The sequence below is a fragment of the Bombyx mori genome, chromosome 8 (assembly GCF_030269925.1).
Source record: "Bombyx mori chromosome 8, ASM3026992v2".
NCBI classification, from domain to species: domain Eukaryota; kingdom Metazoa; phylum Arthropoda; class Insecta; order Lepidoptera; family Bombycidae; genus Bombyx; species Bombyx mori.
Genome location: NC_085114.1, coordinates 13,332,480 through 13,348,074, shown reverse-complemented (window position 1 = coordinate 13,348,074; position 15,595 = coordinate 13,332,480). Strand labels below are relative to the sequence as shown.

The window sequence follows — 15,595 nt, the reverse complement described above, 5'->3', positions numbered from 1 at the left end:
CCCGGACACACCTCCCAGTGACTACCGCGATATATTATACAGAAACAATTTCCTGAAACATCTCGCGTTTCAACCATGCATAGTAGTATTAAATAAAAGAGGATTTGTCAGACGTGTGAAGGATATCCTATTTAACAACGGCTAGTTATCAATTTCAATTGTGTTTTCAATAGCCAAAGCTATTTACATTAATATGGATTTGCTGAGTGTATATACTATTTAGATTGCAATCCAGATTAGATATAGGTACTACTTGTACGATTTAGCTAATATGTACTGTAATGATTGTAATTTGTTTTGTGTATCAATAAATTAAAAAAATATATGATAGGAATATACAACTTTATGTGTGGTGTGGTATGGTATGGTAAGAATAACATACATAAATAGTAATACATAAAAGCTTTATAGACGTAGATACCTACGTGATTAAATAATAAAAAAAAAACATAAAATTATTTTTTTAAACTTTCTCAATTTAAAGCATAGTTTTTAAATGGAAAAACAACGTTATTAGAACCGGACGATCCGGCGAAACGAACTCAGCGAGCCAATCTTTCTTTTTCAAATTAATGTCAATATTTTCTTTATTTTCTTTTAAAAAGACATTTAAGGTACAATTTGATATTAAAAACATGAAAGAAATAATAAAGTAATGCGGTTCGGAGCAAGCACCTCGTGCCCGCGTCGTGTTGTAGTTCTTGTTATATTGACTACTAGCTGGCACCCCAGACTTCGTAGTGCCTCAATCGATAAATAAAAGACCTAAACTTTGTATAAAATAAACTTAAAACAAACAAAAGGAATCCGTCCCACGGGGAACACATCAAAGGAAAAATAAAATTGTAATTTTTTTTTTTAATTCCTAGCATTTTCATATTTATCTACCTTTTAAACCTTCTCTGGACTTCCACAAATAATTTAAGATCAAAATTAGTCAAATCGGTCCAGCTGTTCTCGAGTTTTAGCGAGACTAACGAACAGCAATTTTTTTTTATGTAGATTGTCTTAATGAAATATAAACTCGTATATTATTCTGAAAACGTTAGCAAAGACGGTTAAGTTATAATCGAAATGCAAATTGCAAATAATGACTTAAAAAACAAAACGAGTATCGGGGATTGCGAACTCGCTCGGGTTACTAAAAAGAACCAAAGATTTTAATTTAATGCTTTTAAATTACCATAAATACAATGTTTGATATAGGACAGTCTCAAAGTTATTTTTCGCGTGAACGACATCTTTTTTATTTTTATTTAATTCAGCAGACGTACAGACTGACTGGAAATAAATTACATCAGAACCTGAATGCCTACTTCCGTGCACATCATTACGTAAATCTCAAAATCAGAACCATAAAATCAACCTTCAACTTCTCAAAACAAACATTCTATACTGAATTCGATCATGCATAACCGACATTATTATTATTAGCCATTGCTGGCTAATAAATCGCAGGCAGGTATAATTTATAATGCTTGCGTCATTAATGACTGGTGTAATATATTAAATTAAAAGATGTTTAACTTTTTTTTAAGCTTTATGGGCGGATAGATAGTCATTGCCCATAAAAGACATACTATAAAATAATATTTAAGCCTATAAAAGGCGGAACAAAAGGTAGTGGGTCACTTACATTTTGTGACACGGTCACGCACGGAAACTCTGTCGTTTTGACTCTGTGCGGTCTGTAAGTCCTTTCCATTTAATTAGTTCCTTGAAATTCACTCTAATCGTCATAAAATTGTACTTAGAGCATTCGATCTGGGTGTAAATAAATCTCATTCAAATCAAATCAAATCAAATCAAAAAAGTTTTATTCAACATAAATGAAAGTACATACTTATTGAACGTCAAAAGAACTACCGCCAATTCACAAGAATTAGCCTCCGTCCTGAGAAGAATTGGCAAGAAACTCAGCGGGCATGTTTTTTTTTTTTTTTTTTTTAATATTTGATTTTTATTTTTATTTTAAATATATATATTTTTTTTAAATATTCATATTACAATAAGTAATTATAACATAACAATTTTACAATATTGAAATTCCCGGAGCGAGCAACTCATTCCCACTTTGTGCAATCTTCTAGATAATCATTGACTTTATAGTAAGCTTTATTGCACAGATGTTCTTTAATAGTTTTCTTAAACCTATGTATATGTAGATTCTGAACATCTTGTGGGATTTTGTTGTAGAGGCGCACAGACAAACACCCGAATGAATTTCGTATCTTATGTAACCTACTCATCGGCACAACAAGCTTGTGTTTGTTCCTAGTATTTCTATTATGTATGTCCGACATCTTAGGAAACTCCTCAATATGTTTACGAACATACATCAAATTTTCAAAGATGTACTGGGATGGCATAGTGAGAACTTTAATTTCTTTAAATTTTTCCCTCAGGGATTCCCTTGAGTGCATGTTATAAATAGCACGTATAGCTCTTTTCTGCAGAATAAATATCATTTCTACATCGGCCGCATTGCCCCATAGCAAAATGCCATAGGACATGACACTGTGGAAGTAACTAAAGTAAACTAAACGAGCCGTGTCCGCATTTGTTAACATTCTAATTTTTTTTACTGCGTATGCTGCAGAGCTAAGCTTACTCGCCAATTTATGAATATGAGGTCCCCACTGCAGTTTGGAGTCCACTGTTATACCAAGAAATACGGTTGACTCAACAAGCTCCAATGATTCCTCAGAAACAATTACATTACTATCTACTTGTCTCACATTTAAAGATGATTTAATACATTTTAAAGTAAATTTAATACATTTCGTTTTCTTACTATTCAATAATAGGTTATTGATACGGAACCAATGAACCACACACGAAATCGCATCATTCACTTCGTCATAGACTTGTAATTGTCGTTTAATTTTAAATAATAAAGATGTATCATCTGCGAATAATACGACCTCGTGTCGGGACTCAATAAAACTAGGCAAATCGTTTATATATATTAGAAATAAAAAAGGACCCAAAATGGAACCCTGAGGTACACCCATTTTCAACGTGGTGCCTGAAGATCTATTTCCTTTCACATCTACTGTTTGTATCCTTCCTGATAAATAGGAAGTAATAAGTTCCAATGCACCATCCCTAATACCATAGTGATGTAGTTTCCTCACCAATGTTTCATGTTCAACACAGTCAAATGCTTTGGATAAGTCACAGAAAATTCCAAGACAATCATGCGATTCCTTCCAAGATTGAAATATATTTTTGATTAGATAAGCACCTGCATCAGTTGTAGAGCGACCCCTTGTAAACCCGAATTGTTTATTATGAAGCAGGTTATTTGAATTAAAATGTTCTAAAAGTTGTGTCAAAATAATTTTTTCAAAGATTTTACTCAACGTAGGGAGTACTGAAATAGGTCTATAGTTAGAGGAGTCATCAGTACTACCAGATTTAAAAAGAGGAATCACTTTACTATGTTTCATTAAGTCAGGAAATACACCACACTTAATACAATCATTAAAAATACTAACAAGATGAGAAGCAATAATGTCTATTACAGACTTCAAAACCTTTACTGATATTCCCCACAAGTCAGCTGTATTTTTTACATTAAGGCTATTAAAACTTTTTATTATATTGTTTGAATTAATTTTCTTAAATTTAAAAATGTCATTGCATTTCTTGACATGGTTATGCAATAATATTTGAGCTGCTGTGGGGGATGAATTTAGAGATGTGGTAGTTGAAACTGGAATGTCAGAGAAAAACTTTTCAAAAGCATTAGCCACATCTTCATGACTAGTTACCAATTTATCGTCTATTTTTAACGAGAATTCTTGATGGCTATTTCTGACTTTTCCACTTTCTCTACCAATGATGTTCCAAGTCATCTTTATCTTGTCAGGGGCATTTTTGATTAAATCACTTAAATGTAAAGATTTTGCCGCTAAACAAACTTTTCTAAATAGTTTGGAATAGTTCCTGACATATTGATGAAATGTTTCATCATTATTATAAGCTTTTTCAGAATACAGATCATACAATTTTTTTCTACTTTTGTACACTCCGGTGGTGGCCCACTCGCTGAACACCGTTTTGTTTTTTAATGTTACAGTTTTAGGAATAAATACATCAGTAAAGACCATATTAATTCTCTCAAACATATTTTGGTATGATAAATTTGGGTTTTTGTTATAAATAATTTCTGAATGTTCTTGCTTAATATTATTTCTAAACTTCTCAATTCGTTTTTTATTAATAGGAACAATCACAAGAGTATTTTTATCTTTAGAATTCATAATAGATTCAAAAGACACAAATTGTCCACTATGGTCTGATGTTAATTGATTAATAATTTTTTTGTTAATCGGTGTTACATTTGTAAATATGTTATCTAAACATGTTGCCGATGTGGTTGTTGTCCTAGTAGGCTCTAGAAATAAGTTTGGGAGGTTATATGACTTTAACAATGTTCTGAATCTAATAGTGGTATTTGTGTTTTCTAAAAGATTGATATTATAATCACCACATACAAAAATTTGTTTATTAGAGACAGAAAGCTTTAGCAATACATTTTCCAAAATATTTTCAAAAGAATCATATAACGCATCAGGAGGTCTGTACACACTTACAACAATGAATCGCTCAAGCTCTACACAGGCCATTTCAATAATCCGTTCCACAGAGAGGCTCACAATGTCTCTACGTTCCTTACATTTATAATCTTTATTAACAATGATCAGTGAGCCACCTCGTATAGCATTCTCTCTGCAGAAGGAACTCACAACCTGGTGATTTTTAAAATTACAATTTAATTCATATTTTTTAAGCCAATGTTCAGTTACACATAGAACATTGACTTTATTAAAATCTAGGAACAAATCAATTTCAAGTTCTTTACCCATCAAACCTTGTAAGTTCTGATGCACCAGGTTGATCACAGTTGTTTTCAAAGAAACATTATTTGTTGATGGGTTGTGTCCAAATAAATCATGTTTACTGCAAGAGGTAAACTCTGTTGTCTTAGGATTTAATTTAAATTACTTGGAACGGATTCCAAATTAATAAATGTCATATTTTTTTCCTGCTCAAAAGAAGCAGTAGGTTGATTAGCCAAATTCATGGCTAGATAAATATGTAAAAAATAATGTAGCGAGTTTGCTACTTGTCTAAAATTGTAGCTACCTAAATAGTATTTGTTAGGTTTTGTCATAATAATACATTTATTTTTTATCATGCAATTAATGTCAATAGTATAGAATGTATTTTCTGATTTGCATGGTGTCATGACATAATAATTATTTACATTAGAAACTGTTTGCATGAAATCATTAATGCTATGTCTTATTTTATTTTCTGCTGGCATACTCTGAATAAATGGAAATGCAAACATGATGATCTTTTTCTCCTGTAGTGTTAATAATTGATTTATTTGATATTTTATATCTCTTATATCTGCATTTCCCCTTCTCCCAATCATTATAATTATTGTTGTGTTAGGGCAATGAGTCACATTTAAAATTTTATTAAGTATGTGGGTACATGAAGCCCCAGGCATACAATAATTTATGACAGATTGTCCCAAACACAGATCATTCAGCGCTACACCCATATTTTTTCCTAGTTCATCACTGAATATTTTAATAATGTTTTTAGTAAGCACAGGTTTCATTATGTTGTTTACAACGGGCTTAGAGGTAGAACCAGAAAATTGATTTTGACTATTGGAACAGTCTGGTACTGGAGAACCCGCTATAGAGCAGTGGCATTTACAATTAGCATATTGTAATGTCAAAGATTCAAATCGCTCTTTATTATTATTACATAAATCAAGCAGGTTATCCATCACCGATATATGTTCACATATGTCTTTTTGAGCATATTCATAGTTTTTAGTGACACTGTCCAAATCGGTTTTCAATGAATTTATTTGTGAGGTTAACTTTTCTATTTCTAACTCATGATTGTGATGAACAACTTGTAATTCTTCAAGTGAAGTATTTAGTTTTGTGCGCAGTGCATTTCGGTCTTTGCATATAGTTTTTATATAATTAATAGATTTTCTAGGTTTTAATAGTTTCTCCGTTTTATTTATAAACTTATTTAGTTTAGAATATCTCTTACACTTTTTCTTACTAAGAACGACATTGTTAAAGATTGCCGATTAAAATCCCCTTTGAGGAAGTTATTGTTATTTATTTAACAAAAAATACTTCGGATTCCTAAAAATACCCTATTCTTAGCCTGCACGGAAGCCATTTTGTTTAAGCAACACAATTAAGACGTCTTCCATTCTCTCGATTAACATTGAAATTTCGATAATTTTCTTGCCCTAAATTCTATTTCATCAGCAACTTTGTTTCTTGATTTGAAATTCGTCCCTAAATGTTTCTGCGATTTCTGAACCAAGAACTTAATGTAAAACCTAAGTACATTGTGACAAAATATATCTATCTATGTATAAGTACAGTGCGGATCTCGGTCCGCGACAAGATTTTGCATACGGAGTATCCGTATCTAAACGATGACTACATTGTACAAAACTAGCGCTTCGCTCACTTTATCTCGAGTCCTATCAGTGAGGTTTTGTAAGAGGATTCTTGCGTTAAAGCTCTGTTATTTTCGTTTTACTAGAATCTTAATTTTATTTTTCGTAACCATTACCTCCCCTCCTCGCATCGTTTCCTCATTGCTGAGGGTCGTGACCAATATGTTTCAACAGGATTTTTTTCCTTGTAATGTTCCTCCAGCGCCTCCGATCATTGGCCGCGTGAAAGGCTTCCTGAAATGGGTTCTCTAGTGTGGTGCGGATTTGATCAAACCACATTGTCGGACTCATTTCGTTCTTGAATCTTATTCCAGTTTGACGAGACATTATCATGGATGCAAGTGTACGAGCTCGGTGTTCTTCAGCTGGCGTAGCTTTAGATAATAATAATTACCGTCGACACGCACGATCATCTGACCCCAAACTAGAATCCCATGTACTACGGATACAAGAGACTGATATACATGTACGTTTAAATAGATAAGTATTTTTACGCCGGTAAGAGTAGCGCCATCTATCGCCGAATAGTCGAACGAATATCGAAGGATCTAGTAGTATCTAGAACGCTCGAGAAGTACAACGCCATCTATTGTCACATATTATTTATCCCGAACCCCAGCGCGTAACAGTATATTACACACACATACAAAGAGCAAAGAATGTTTGCCCGACGTGGGAATCGAACCGACGAACCTCGCCTCGCAATCAGGTGCATTCATTACTGGAACGCCGAGCCAGTCAATACAGGAAGTTCACGGACCGTCTGCTATTAAGCGGTCATCGGAGCTAATAGACATCAAAACTTTAATACTCTCGATGAATATACAAGTTGATCTGTCAATAATTTGCCCGCACTCATCGAAATATGACGCAAATGGCTTCGAATAAGCAGGAAGGTGGTACCTATCCATACAGGCTTACAATACGTCCTACCTTTTTAATACGCTTTTATTAGCTTGAGACGTATATATAGGTATGTTAGTATGTAACGGAATCTTTGAACATGATTTTGACCCCTTCAAAACGTCGGTTTAACTCGAAATCTGGTATAATTATTAAGGACCGGTGACAAATGAATATTAAAAAAAAAAAAAATTTGAAATTCAACTAAAAAATGAAAAATAATAATAGTTTAAAAAAACTAACAAAATACGCTTTTATAGAAAATCCAACTAAAAAATAGAAAATAAATTTTAACAAATTTGAATCAAAAATAGTGTAAGAAAAAGATATTTTATTGTAAAAAATGCGTGATTTTTCTATTTTTTAGTTGGATTTTCTATAAAAGCGTATTTTGTTAGTTTTTTTAAACTATTATTTATTTATGTACAAGCATACAGTGACGGACTTAATGCCTAAGGCATTCTCTACTTGTCAACCATGATGGATAGTGTAGGGAGTGCTGTGATCGATGCTCTAAATTATTGAAACCAAAATAATAAAATTACATTTTATTGGAGGAATTGTTTACATTTTAGTAAACGAATTTATACGTTCACCGTGGATATCGTTCGTGAACACGTGATAAGTACATATTTCATTAGGATAATTGGTATCTGCCTGCAGTGTGCTTAGTGCGAGCTTTTTAACGTTCTCGATAGCGTAAGAGTTAACTTAAATTTGTGTGGAGTTGGAACGCTTGCCTACGTTTGCCACTAGGGACGCTGTTCCAACTGCATACAAATTTGAGTTAACTTTTACGCTATCGAGAACGTTAAAAAACTCGCAATAACTACACTGAAGTCGACCACCGACACAGTCGCTTCACTTGATAATATTACATAAAACAAAGTCTTAAGCTCACGTCAAAACATAATTTTCTGAATCATCTCTCAAACAAAACGTCAGAGTACATAATTTTTTTATTTGAAGAAATTTTATATAACACCTTATTTTTCACGTTACTGCATGACATTTGACGTCAAAATTCATATAAACAAACGCAAAATCCAACGCCCTCTTTGTTTACAAATCAAGTTTTGAATTTAGAGCCTCTAATAGGTCTTTCTGAAGAAAACGGGGAATTCGAGAAAAAAATCCACAATACATACTTTAACTACAGCATTTTCCGCGCAAACTAACGAAGTTTTTTAAAAAAAATAAAAAAATATTCGTAAATGTTACCGATCTATTCACCAGAAATAGTGATAATACCGGGAAGAGTTTGTCTCGCGTTAGTCGTTTGAAAACATCCTACAGAAGACGTACACTTGGAGGACACCAGGTGAGTGACCAATTGGATTCGTGACTTAATAAATTCAATGGGCCTGTAATCTATATGCCTACCGCCTGCTCTTCTCTTCATAATGAGTTGACCATCTTTCACCCACACGCACAGTTTGGTTATTTTAACATCACAATTTAAAAAATACGGAAGACGCCGATATCCATGTACACCTAAGCGCGTTTCTCACGGACCTGAACTCTTTTTTTTCACTTAGAAGCCAATAGACATAGATAGCGTAAATGCCTCCACCTTGGGGCATGAGTTCTAGGTCCTATTTCTACAGTACAACGGCTTCCACACCTTTCAAAACGAAACGCGATAATAATTCGCAGCGGAGTGGAATGATGGTGTTTGTACGTGCGGGCTCATGATCACGCTACTATCATAAGTAGATTATCACTCATTAATTATATTTGTTTCTTTTATTTTTTGTTTTAGTTATTCATAAATAAGTCCTTATTCGCGCTTCCGTCAGACGCGGATTAAAATAATGTGACCTAAAGTGCTATATATTTGTAATCTAATCGGTACATATACATAGATAAAAAGGATTCCAATATATATGTAGGTATCGAACCGTATATATCCTTTGTAAGCCCATCGTCAAATTCATTCCCGATCCTGCGGACCGAATGGTAAACAGTCGACGTCGCCCTAAGCACAAGCACCGGTCATCGTCCTCATTGAACCCGTCGCTTGCAGCGAAGGCTTCGGCGAGTAAATTAACTCACAGACACAGCCCACTGAGTTTCTCGCCGGATCTTCTCAGTGGGTCGCGTTTCCGATTTGGTGGTAGATTCTGCGAAGGACTGCTTTTGCTAGGGCAAGTGTTAGCAAGGTCGTCAGATTAGAGCTCACCTACTGCGAATCTAGTATAACCCCTCGAGGTAGTAATACGAGGTATGAGGTAAGAATAAGTAAGAAAAAAAAACCTCAAATAGTCTAATAAAAAAGTAAAATAGACATTACTACAACTATGCCTAAAGTATTCTATATGAATGTATTTTTTTTTTGTCACTTACGACCTTATATCATCTATAATCCCACATATGTCAATTACCATTCCATATTCACGGTTTCTGTATTCGCGTCATATTTACGGAACATATGTGTACACCGCGAATAAAAAGCTTTTACTGTACGTAACTAAGGCAGCGGAAACCATCGTAATAATATCAAACGATCAATTCTAGACTAGCCCTGGGAAAACTGAAGTTGTCATGACCCTCACAACGTGATCAAGTTTGAACTGAATTCTCCATGTTCCCTAGGGATCGGCTTCTTGACGTGTCTTCGCTTCTTTGTACTAAGAAAGGCGCTAAGTAAACGCTCTCACATAGTGGACCCGTATGGCTTAGATATGTGCTTATTGGAGTACTTGAACCTATCAATTCTAATGGATTTCAATAACAGCTTTACTATGCTTCAAACTGGAACTCATTACTGCTTCGATGAAGAAATAGATCCGATAGTAGGGCTTATGTGATCAGACTCAGAGAACGCCCTAAAATGAGATGAACTTAACTCCGAATCAGGCGTGCCCAACCCTGAATCTGGAATATCTTGCATGAGAGCATACGAAACAAAGAATTCTAAGTCGCTAAGTAAACATGTTGATGCATTATTCTGATGATATATACAATATAACGAATATGTGAGTAATAATTTTTCTATTATATTTTGCTACGTTCTCCATTCAAACACTAACTCTAATTAGCATCGCCGACAATAATTAATTATGGTGACTAAGTATTTTTAAGGTGCGTGAGAAATATGAGAGCTAATAAATACTCTTGAGGGAATTTTCTATACAATTCAGTACAAATTTCGAATTGCGGGAGAATTTAATAATAATAAAAATATATATATAACATTAATATGACGCACAGATAAACATTACCATCCTGCCTAGTTCTGGCGCGTAGTTACGTTCATAAAAATATCATAACAAAATAAACTACAATTCAAAATTTACAAATACCTAAATAAATCTAGGTACTTGATAAAACAATTTCGTCATAATAACATAAACATTTGGAAATGACAATTATTAAATTCGGAACGAATCATTCTTGAACACAAACAGAGTCACCGTACTTAATAAAGACACAGTGCCTAAAAGAAATGTCAGGGTGTGGTCACAGCCGTCAATATCCAAGTCTCCTCGCAACCTGTGGAGTTACCTGCGTGGGAATACCAACCTGTTACGTACAAAAAAGTCCACTAACGGACAACACGCACACTTCTGTTGCAAAATACGTTAAGCACTTACCCTTCGCATCACCCGCAGGGAAAACGATGAAGTTTTCATGTTTATTTTTCTTAATGAAATTTACCACGAAATATAAAAATTGATTGCTCTGCAGAAAGTATTTTAAGCCACTGAATATACACTTAGCAAACACGAATATTGCACACGCGAATTCCAAGGACGTTATTTATAACTAAGCATAAATTCTAAAATCGCTAACTTAATCGTTACTTAGCCAATAGATATGTATAGTAGAAAATTTATTGAAAATAGAATGTCTATAGATATTAATTTGTATATTTCTATGGGAGCCTTTGGAAGCGGGTAGCGCCCGGGACGGTATTTACTCGACTGATTACTAGCCTCGTTGTGGAAGCGGGGCGAAAAGGACACAGATAAAACGGTCCGCAGTGACGTATGCGCTATAACTTAACAATCAGAATGGACCTTAAGCGCGTTAGTTTAAAACTGCGTTTCCCGTGTCTGGAAACGAACTTTTTTGAAGGATCCCTATCGTCGTCTCGCTCTCACTTTCGCCTGGTTGGATGGAAAGCAGATACAGGATGAATTCAATTTACACCGTCACCACGAAGATACTAGTTCGATTTATTTCCTTGAAAATTTTCCATTCAGTACATTCCAATACCGGTATTCTATATAACTTCTCATCTAGTAACACGAATGCCACAAGCGTTGGACGTAAAATCATTCAGGCGTGTCTCCATCACGTGTTTTTTTCCACATTATTTTAACGGAAACGTTAGAAGAGCTATTCGTAAATGCTGAGAACATTTCTTTATTAAATTATATTTAGTTTTGACCTTTATCGGAATCTGGAGGTAGGAACTACAATTACATTATTAAGTTCAGCTGAATTCTTCGTTACTAAAAGTTGTTCGCTTAAATTGTTGTGCTCACTGTAATTCAGAAAGTTTTTCAATCAGCCAACACGTGTTCGTTAAGGCGTAGTATTTATGTTTCGTTGTTGTTGTGATTAAGATGGAACTTCTTGACGAGCGAAATGAGACGAACATTAGTATTTTTGATTAATTATTTCTAAATATCGAAATGCCGATATTGGTCAAAACAATGTTTTTGTTTTTCTACAAACTATGAATTAAAAAGGCAACCAGTGCTTTTAATACGCTTTTATTAGCTTCAGACGTATGTATGTTTGTATTATTAGTATGTAACGGAATCTTTGAACATGATTTTGATCCCCCGTCAAAACGTCGGATTAACCCGAAATTTGGTATACTTATTAAGGACCGATGACAATTAAATATGTATACAAAAAAAACAAAAAAAATGAAAAATAAACAATAATTTAAAAAAACTAACAAAATACGCTTTTATAGAAAATCCAACTAAAAAATAGAAAATAAATTTTAATAAATTTTAAATTTAAAAATAGTGTAAGAAAAAATGATTTTACTGTAAAAAAGCGTGGGGTGCTTTTCAGGATAATATCAAAGTAACCCTTCTACTCATATATCTGTTCATAAAATATTTATAACTACCGATACCATGCACCCCACGCTTTTTTTTACAATAAAATCATTTTTTCTATTAAAAAGAATTGAACTTTATTTTTATACCATTACCTTTTCAGTGCTTTAATGAATAGTGAAAGTTGGAAGTCCAATTAATTTATCTTCAACCTTATAATTAACGCCGAAGTTTTTAACTAGATAGTAACTAGTGAAATGTTGTTCAAAGATGGACGTTTTAAAATTTCTTGTATTTTATATTTAAGATGGCTCAGCCCTTCCAAGAAGACTGGGCTACCGACTAATTACATATGTACGAGATATCTGTAGCTCGAAGAAGTATTTAAGTATGACGGCCGTCTGGTGTAGTGGTAAGTGACATGGTCACTACACAAGGTGGTCGCGGGTTCGAATCCCGCCAAGGGAAGATATTTGTATGAATAATATAAAATGTCTTTTCCAGGGTTATGGATGTATATTAAATATATGTATGTGTGTAATAAAAATCTTACATTTATTTCCGTTATCTGGTACCTGTAACACAAGTTCTTTACGAACTTACCACGGGACCAGTTAACGTGGCGTGATTGTCAGTGAATATTTATTATTTATTAATTTCTACTCCTCTGTACTCGGATAGCACTCGTGAGCACCTGTGTGGCATGTCGTATCTACAGAGAGCTTCAGTGTAAATAAATGTTTACTTAATGAATTCCCAACAATTCTCATCTGTTGTCTGTTCAACCGATAAAACTGCTGGTTGTTTCAAGAGAGAACACTATTGCTTATTGTCTCTCCGCACGTTGAGAGCACTAAGTCCGCTGATCGCAGGTTGATTGTCACCAATATAACCAGATTCGTTCAAACTACTGGTGGTAGGACCTTTTGTGAGTCCGCACGGGTAGGTACCACCACCCTGCCCATTTCTGCCGTGAAGCAGTAATGCGTTTTCGTTTGAAGGGTGGGGCAGCCGTTGTAACTATACTTGAGACCTTAGAACTTATATCTCAAGGTGGGTGGCGCATTTACGTTATAGGTGTCTATGGGCTCCAGTAACCACTTGACACCAGGTGGGCTGTGAGCTCGTCCACCCATCTAAGCAAAAAAAGAAATAAAAAATAAAGTTTTTATAAATATCAACCCTGTCGACAGTCTTCGGTCATCCATGCTTAAACATTATCTCAAGCTTTGACAGCTATCTACATCACACATATCAGAATCAGCTTATACCACGGTTTTTTATGAGTTCTAGATATGACTAAAACCTTCATTAAATTTAAAAACACTGGTAAGAACCAGTTAATTAACAGTGTATGTAATAAAATTAAAAGCTCAAACAAATAATAGTGAAGTACCTTTTTCTCCTCTTTTTTTGCCAGTTGACTTTTAATTTTTTCACTAGCTTATTGCCAATTAGCTTTGGTGACATAATTCAAGAATGGAAACAAGTAAGTTTTTCCAAAATATCAGTAATGGAAAACTAATAAATATATATGTTCATATATTAAATGTAAAACGTCAATGTGTGTAAGTATATAGGTCTGTTTCCTACAAAAGCTTTCGATGAAATTCACAGGATATCATCAGATTTCGGTAGCGACTAATCCTATGAAGTTTGGTAGCGTTCGAATCAAAGGTTAATCAGTAAAGCAGGCTGTCTTTGATTAGTACAATCCATAAACTGAATCTAACCATTGAGGCGTCCGTGACTCTAGTCGAATCTCGAACTTGGGTGAATTCTAGTACTAAAGAAACGGGACGGACTTTTGTCCGTACCCGGACGAAATGACAGCGTAACCTTTTTGAAAATCGGAAATTCTAAAATCCAAAAAATAGTTTTTTTTTATTGCCTAGATGGGTGGACGAGCTCACAGCCCACCTGGTGTTAAGCGGTTACTGGAGCCTATAGACATCTACAACGTAAATGCGCCACCCACCTTAAGATATAAGTTCTAAGGTCTCAGTATAGTTACAACGGCTGCCCCACCCTTCAAACCGAAACGCATTACTGCTTCACGGCAGAAATAAGTAAGGTGGTGGTACCTACCCGTGCGGACTCACAAGAGGTCCTACCATCAGTAATGAGAAGACTTTTGATGTTTTCGTGGACAGGCGTGCAAGCTCGCGGCCCGCACGCGTGGCGCAGATCGCTTTGAGATCGAAGCTTGTATTGTATTATGATAGCCTCACATCCTTCAAACCAGAAATAATTGCATAACATAAATATTGCAATGTGGTTCATATGTTTAAACACACAACACACGCACACTAGTATATGTCAGCACTATTTGCTTAACGAAGACTTACGTGTGCAATTCGTAGCGAGTTCGTAGACTTATTTCGTAGACGTATTTATTGTAGCCGTAGCAAGGGTGCTACGTATATCATTGTCACTGTACTGCGTGTAGCATTAAAATACATTATTTTGTATTACTAGGAACATTAGAGCTTTTGGTTTGGTGTCATTATTATTTTTTTATCTATGCAGAAGCAATTTTTTTTTATTGCCCTTGTAGACAGACGAGCATACGGCCCACCTGATGGTGAGTGGTTACCGTCGCCCATGGACGGGCAAGACGCCCCTGGCATTGCTGAAGTGTGCCGTATGCTCGTCTGTCTACAAGGGCAATAAAAAAAATATTAGAAAGCATACAGTCAGTATGTACGTGCTGACATCATCAACATCATGAAGTCAATATATTTTTTTATTTATTTAAATACATTCCGTATATTTGTCTAAATAACATATGGTTTTTTTAAACAATATTAATAAATAAATGTTACTTCTACTTAAGACGTCCTGATGAATTGTTAACGCAATAATTTATTAATTTCATATTCTACTCTCCCTTAGTGCCAAGAGAGACGCTTTTCATTGAGCTTACGAAAGCTTAGCGCGTTGAGTGGAGTTGGTTCACTAAATAATCTTAAATGAAGTCGTTGGCGGTTTTCGGTCGAATTGAAAATGAAATTTACAGCACTGCAGAAGCTAGACGGTAATAAATATAATATGACCCTGATTATTTATTCAAACTCGTAGCGGACGAGTTCTGAAAAAGTATAAAATAACTTTTGTGATTTACTTAACTTAACGCACAGAAGTACAATGG

At 34.6% G+C, this 15,595-nt stretch overlaps 1 protein-coding gene across 1 annotated transcript in view; it reads right to left on the bottom strand.

Moving 5' to 3' along the window:
• Positions 1-11,348, bottom strand: part of LOC101741854 (calmodulin-A) — a 226,652-nt gene extending 215,304 nt beyond the window's left edge. The window contains exon 1 of the mRNA XM_038012378.2: positions 11,017-11,348. Within this exon, the coding sequence (XP_037868306.1) occupies positions 11,017-11,055 (39 nt within the window). The 5' untranslated portion in view covers positions 11,056-11,348. The remainder of the gene's footprint in view (positions 1-11,016) is intronic.
• Between the last annotated feature and the right edge of the window lie 4,247 nt (positions 11,349-15,595).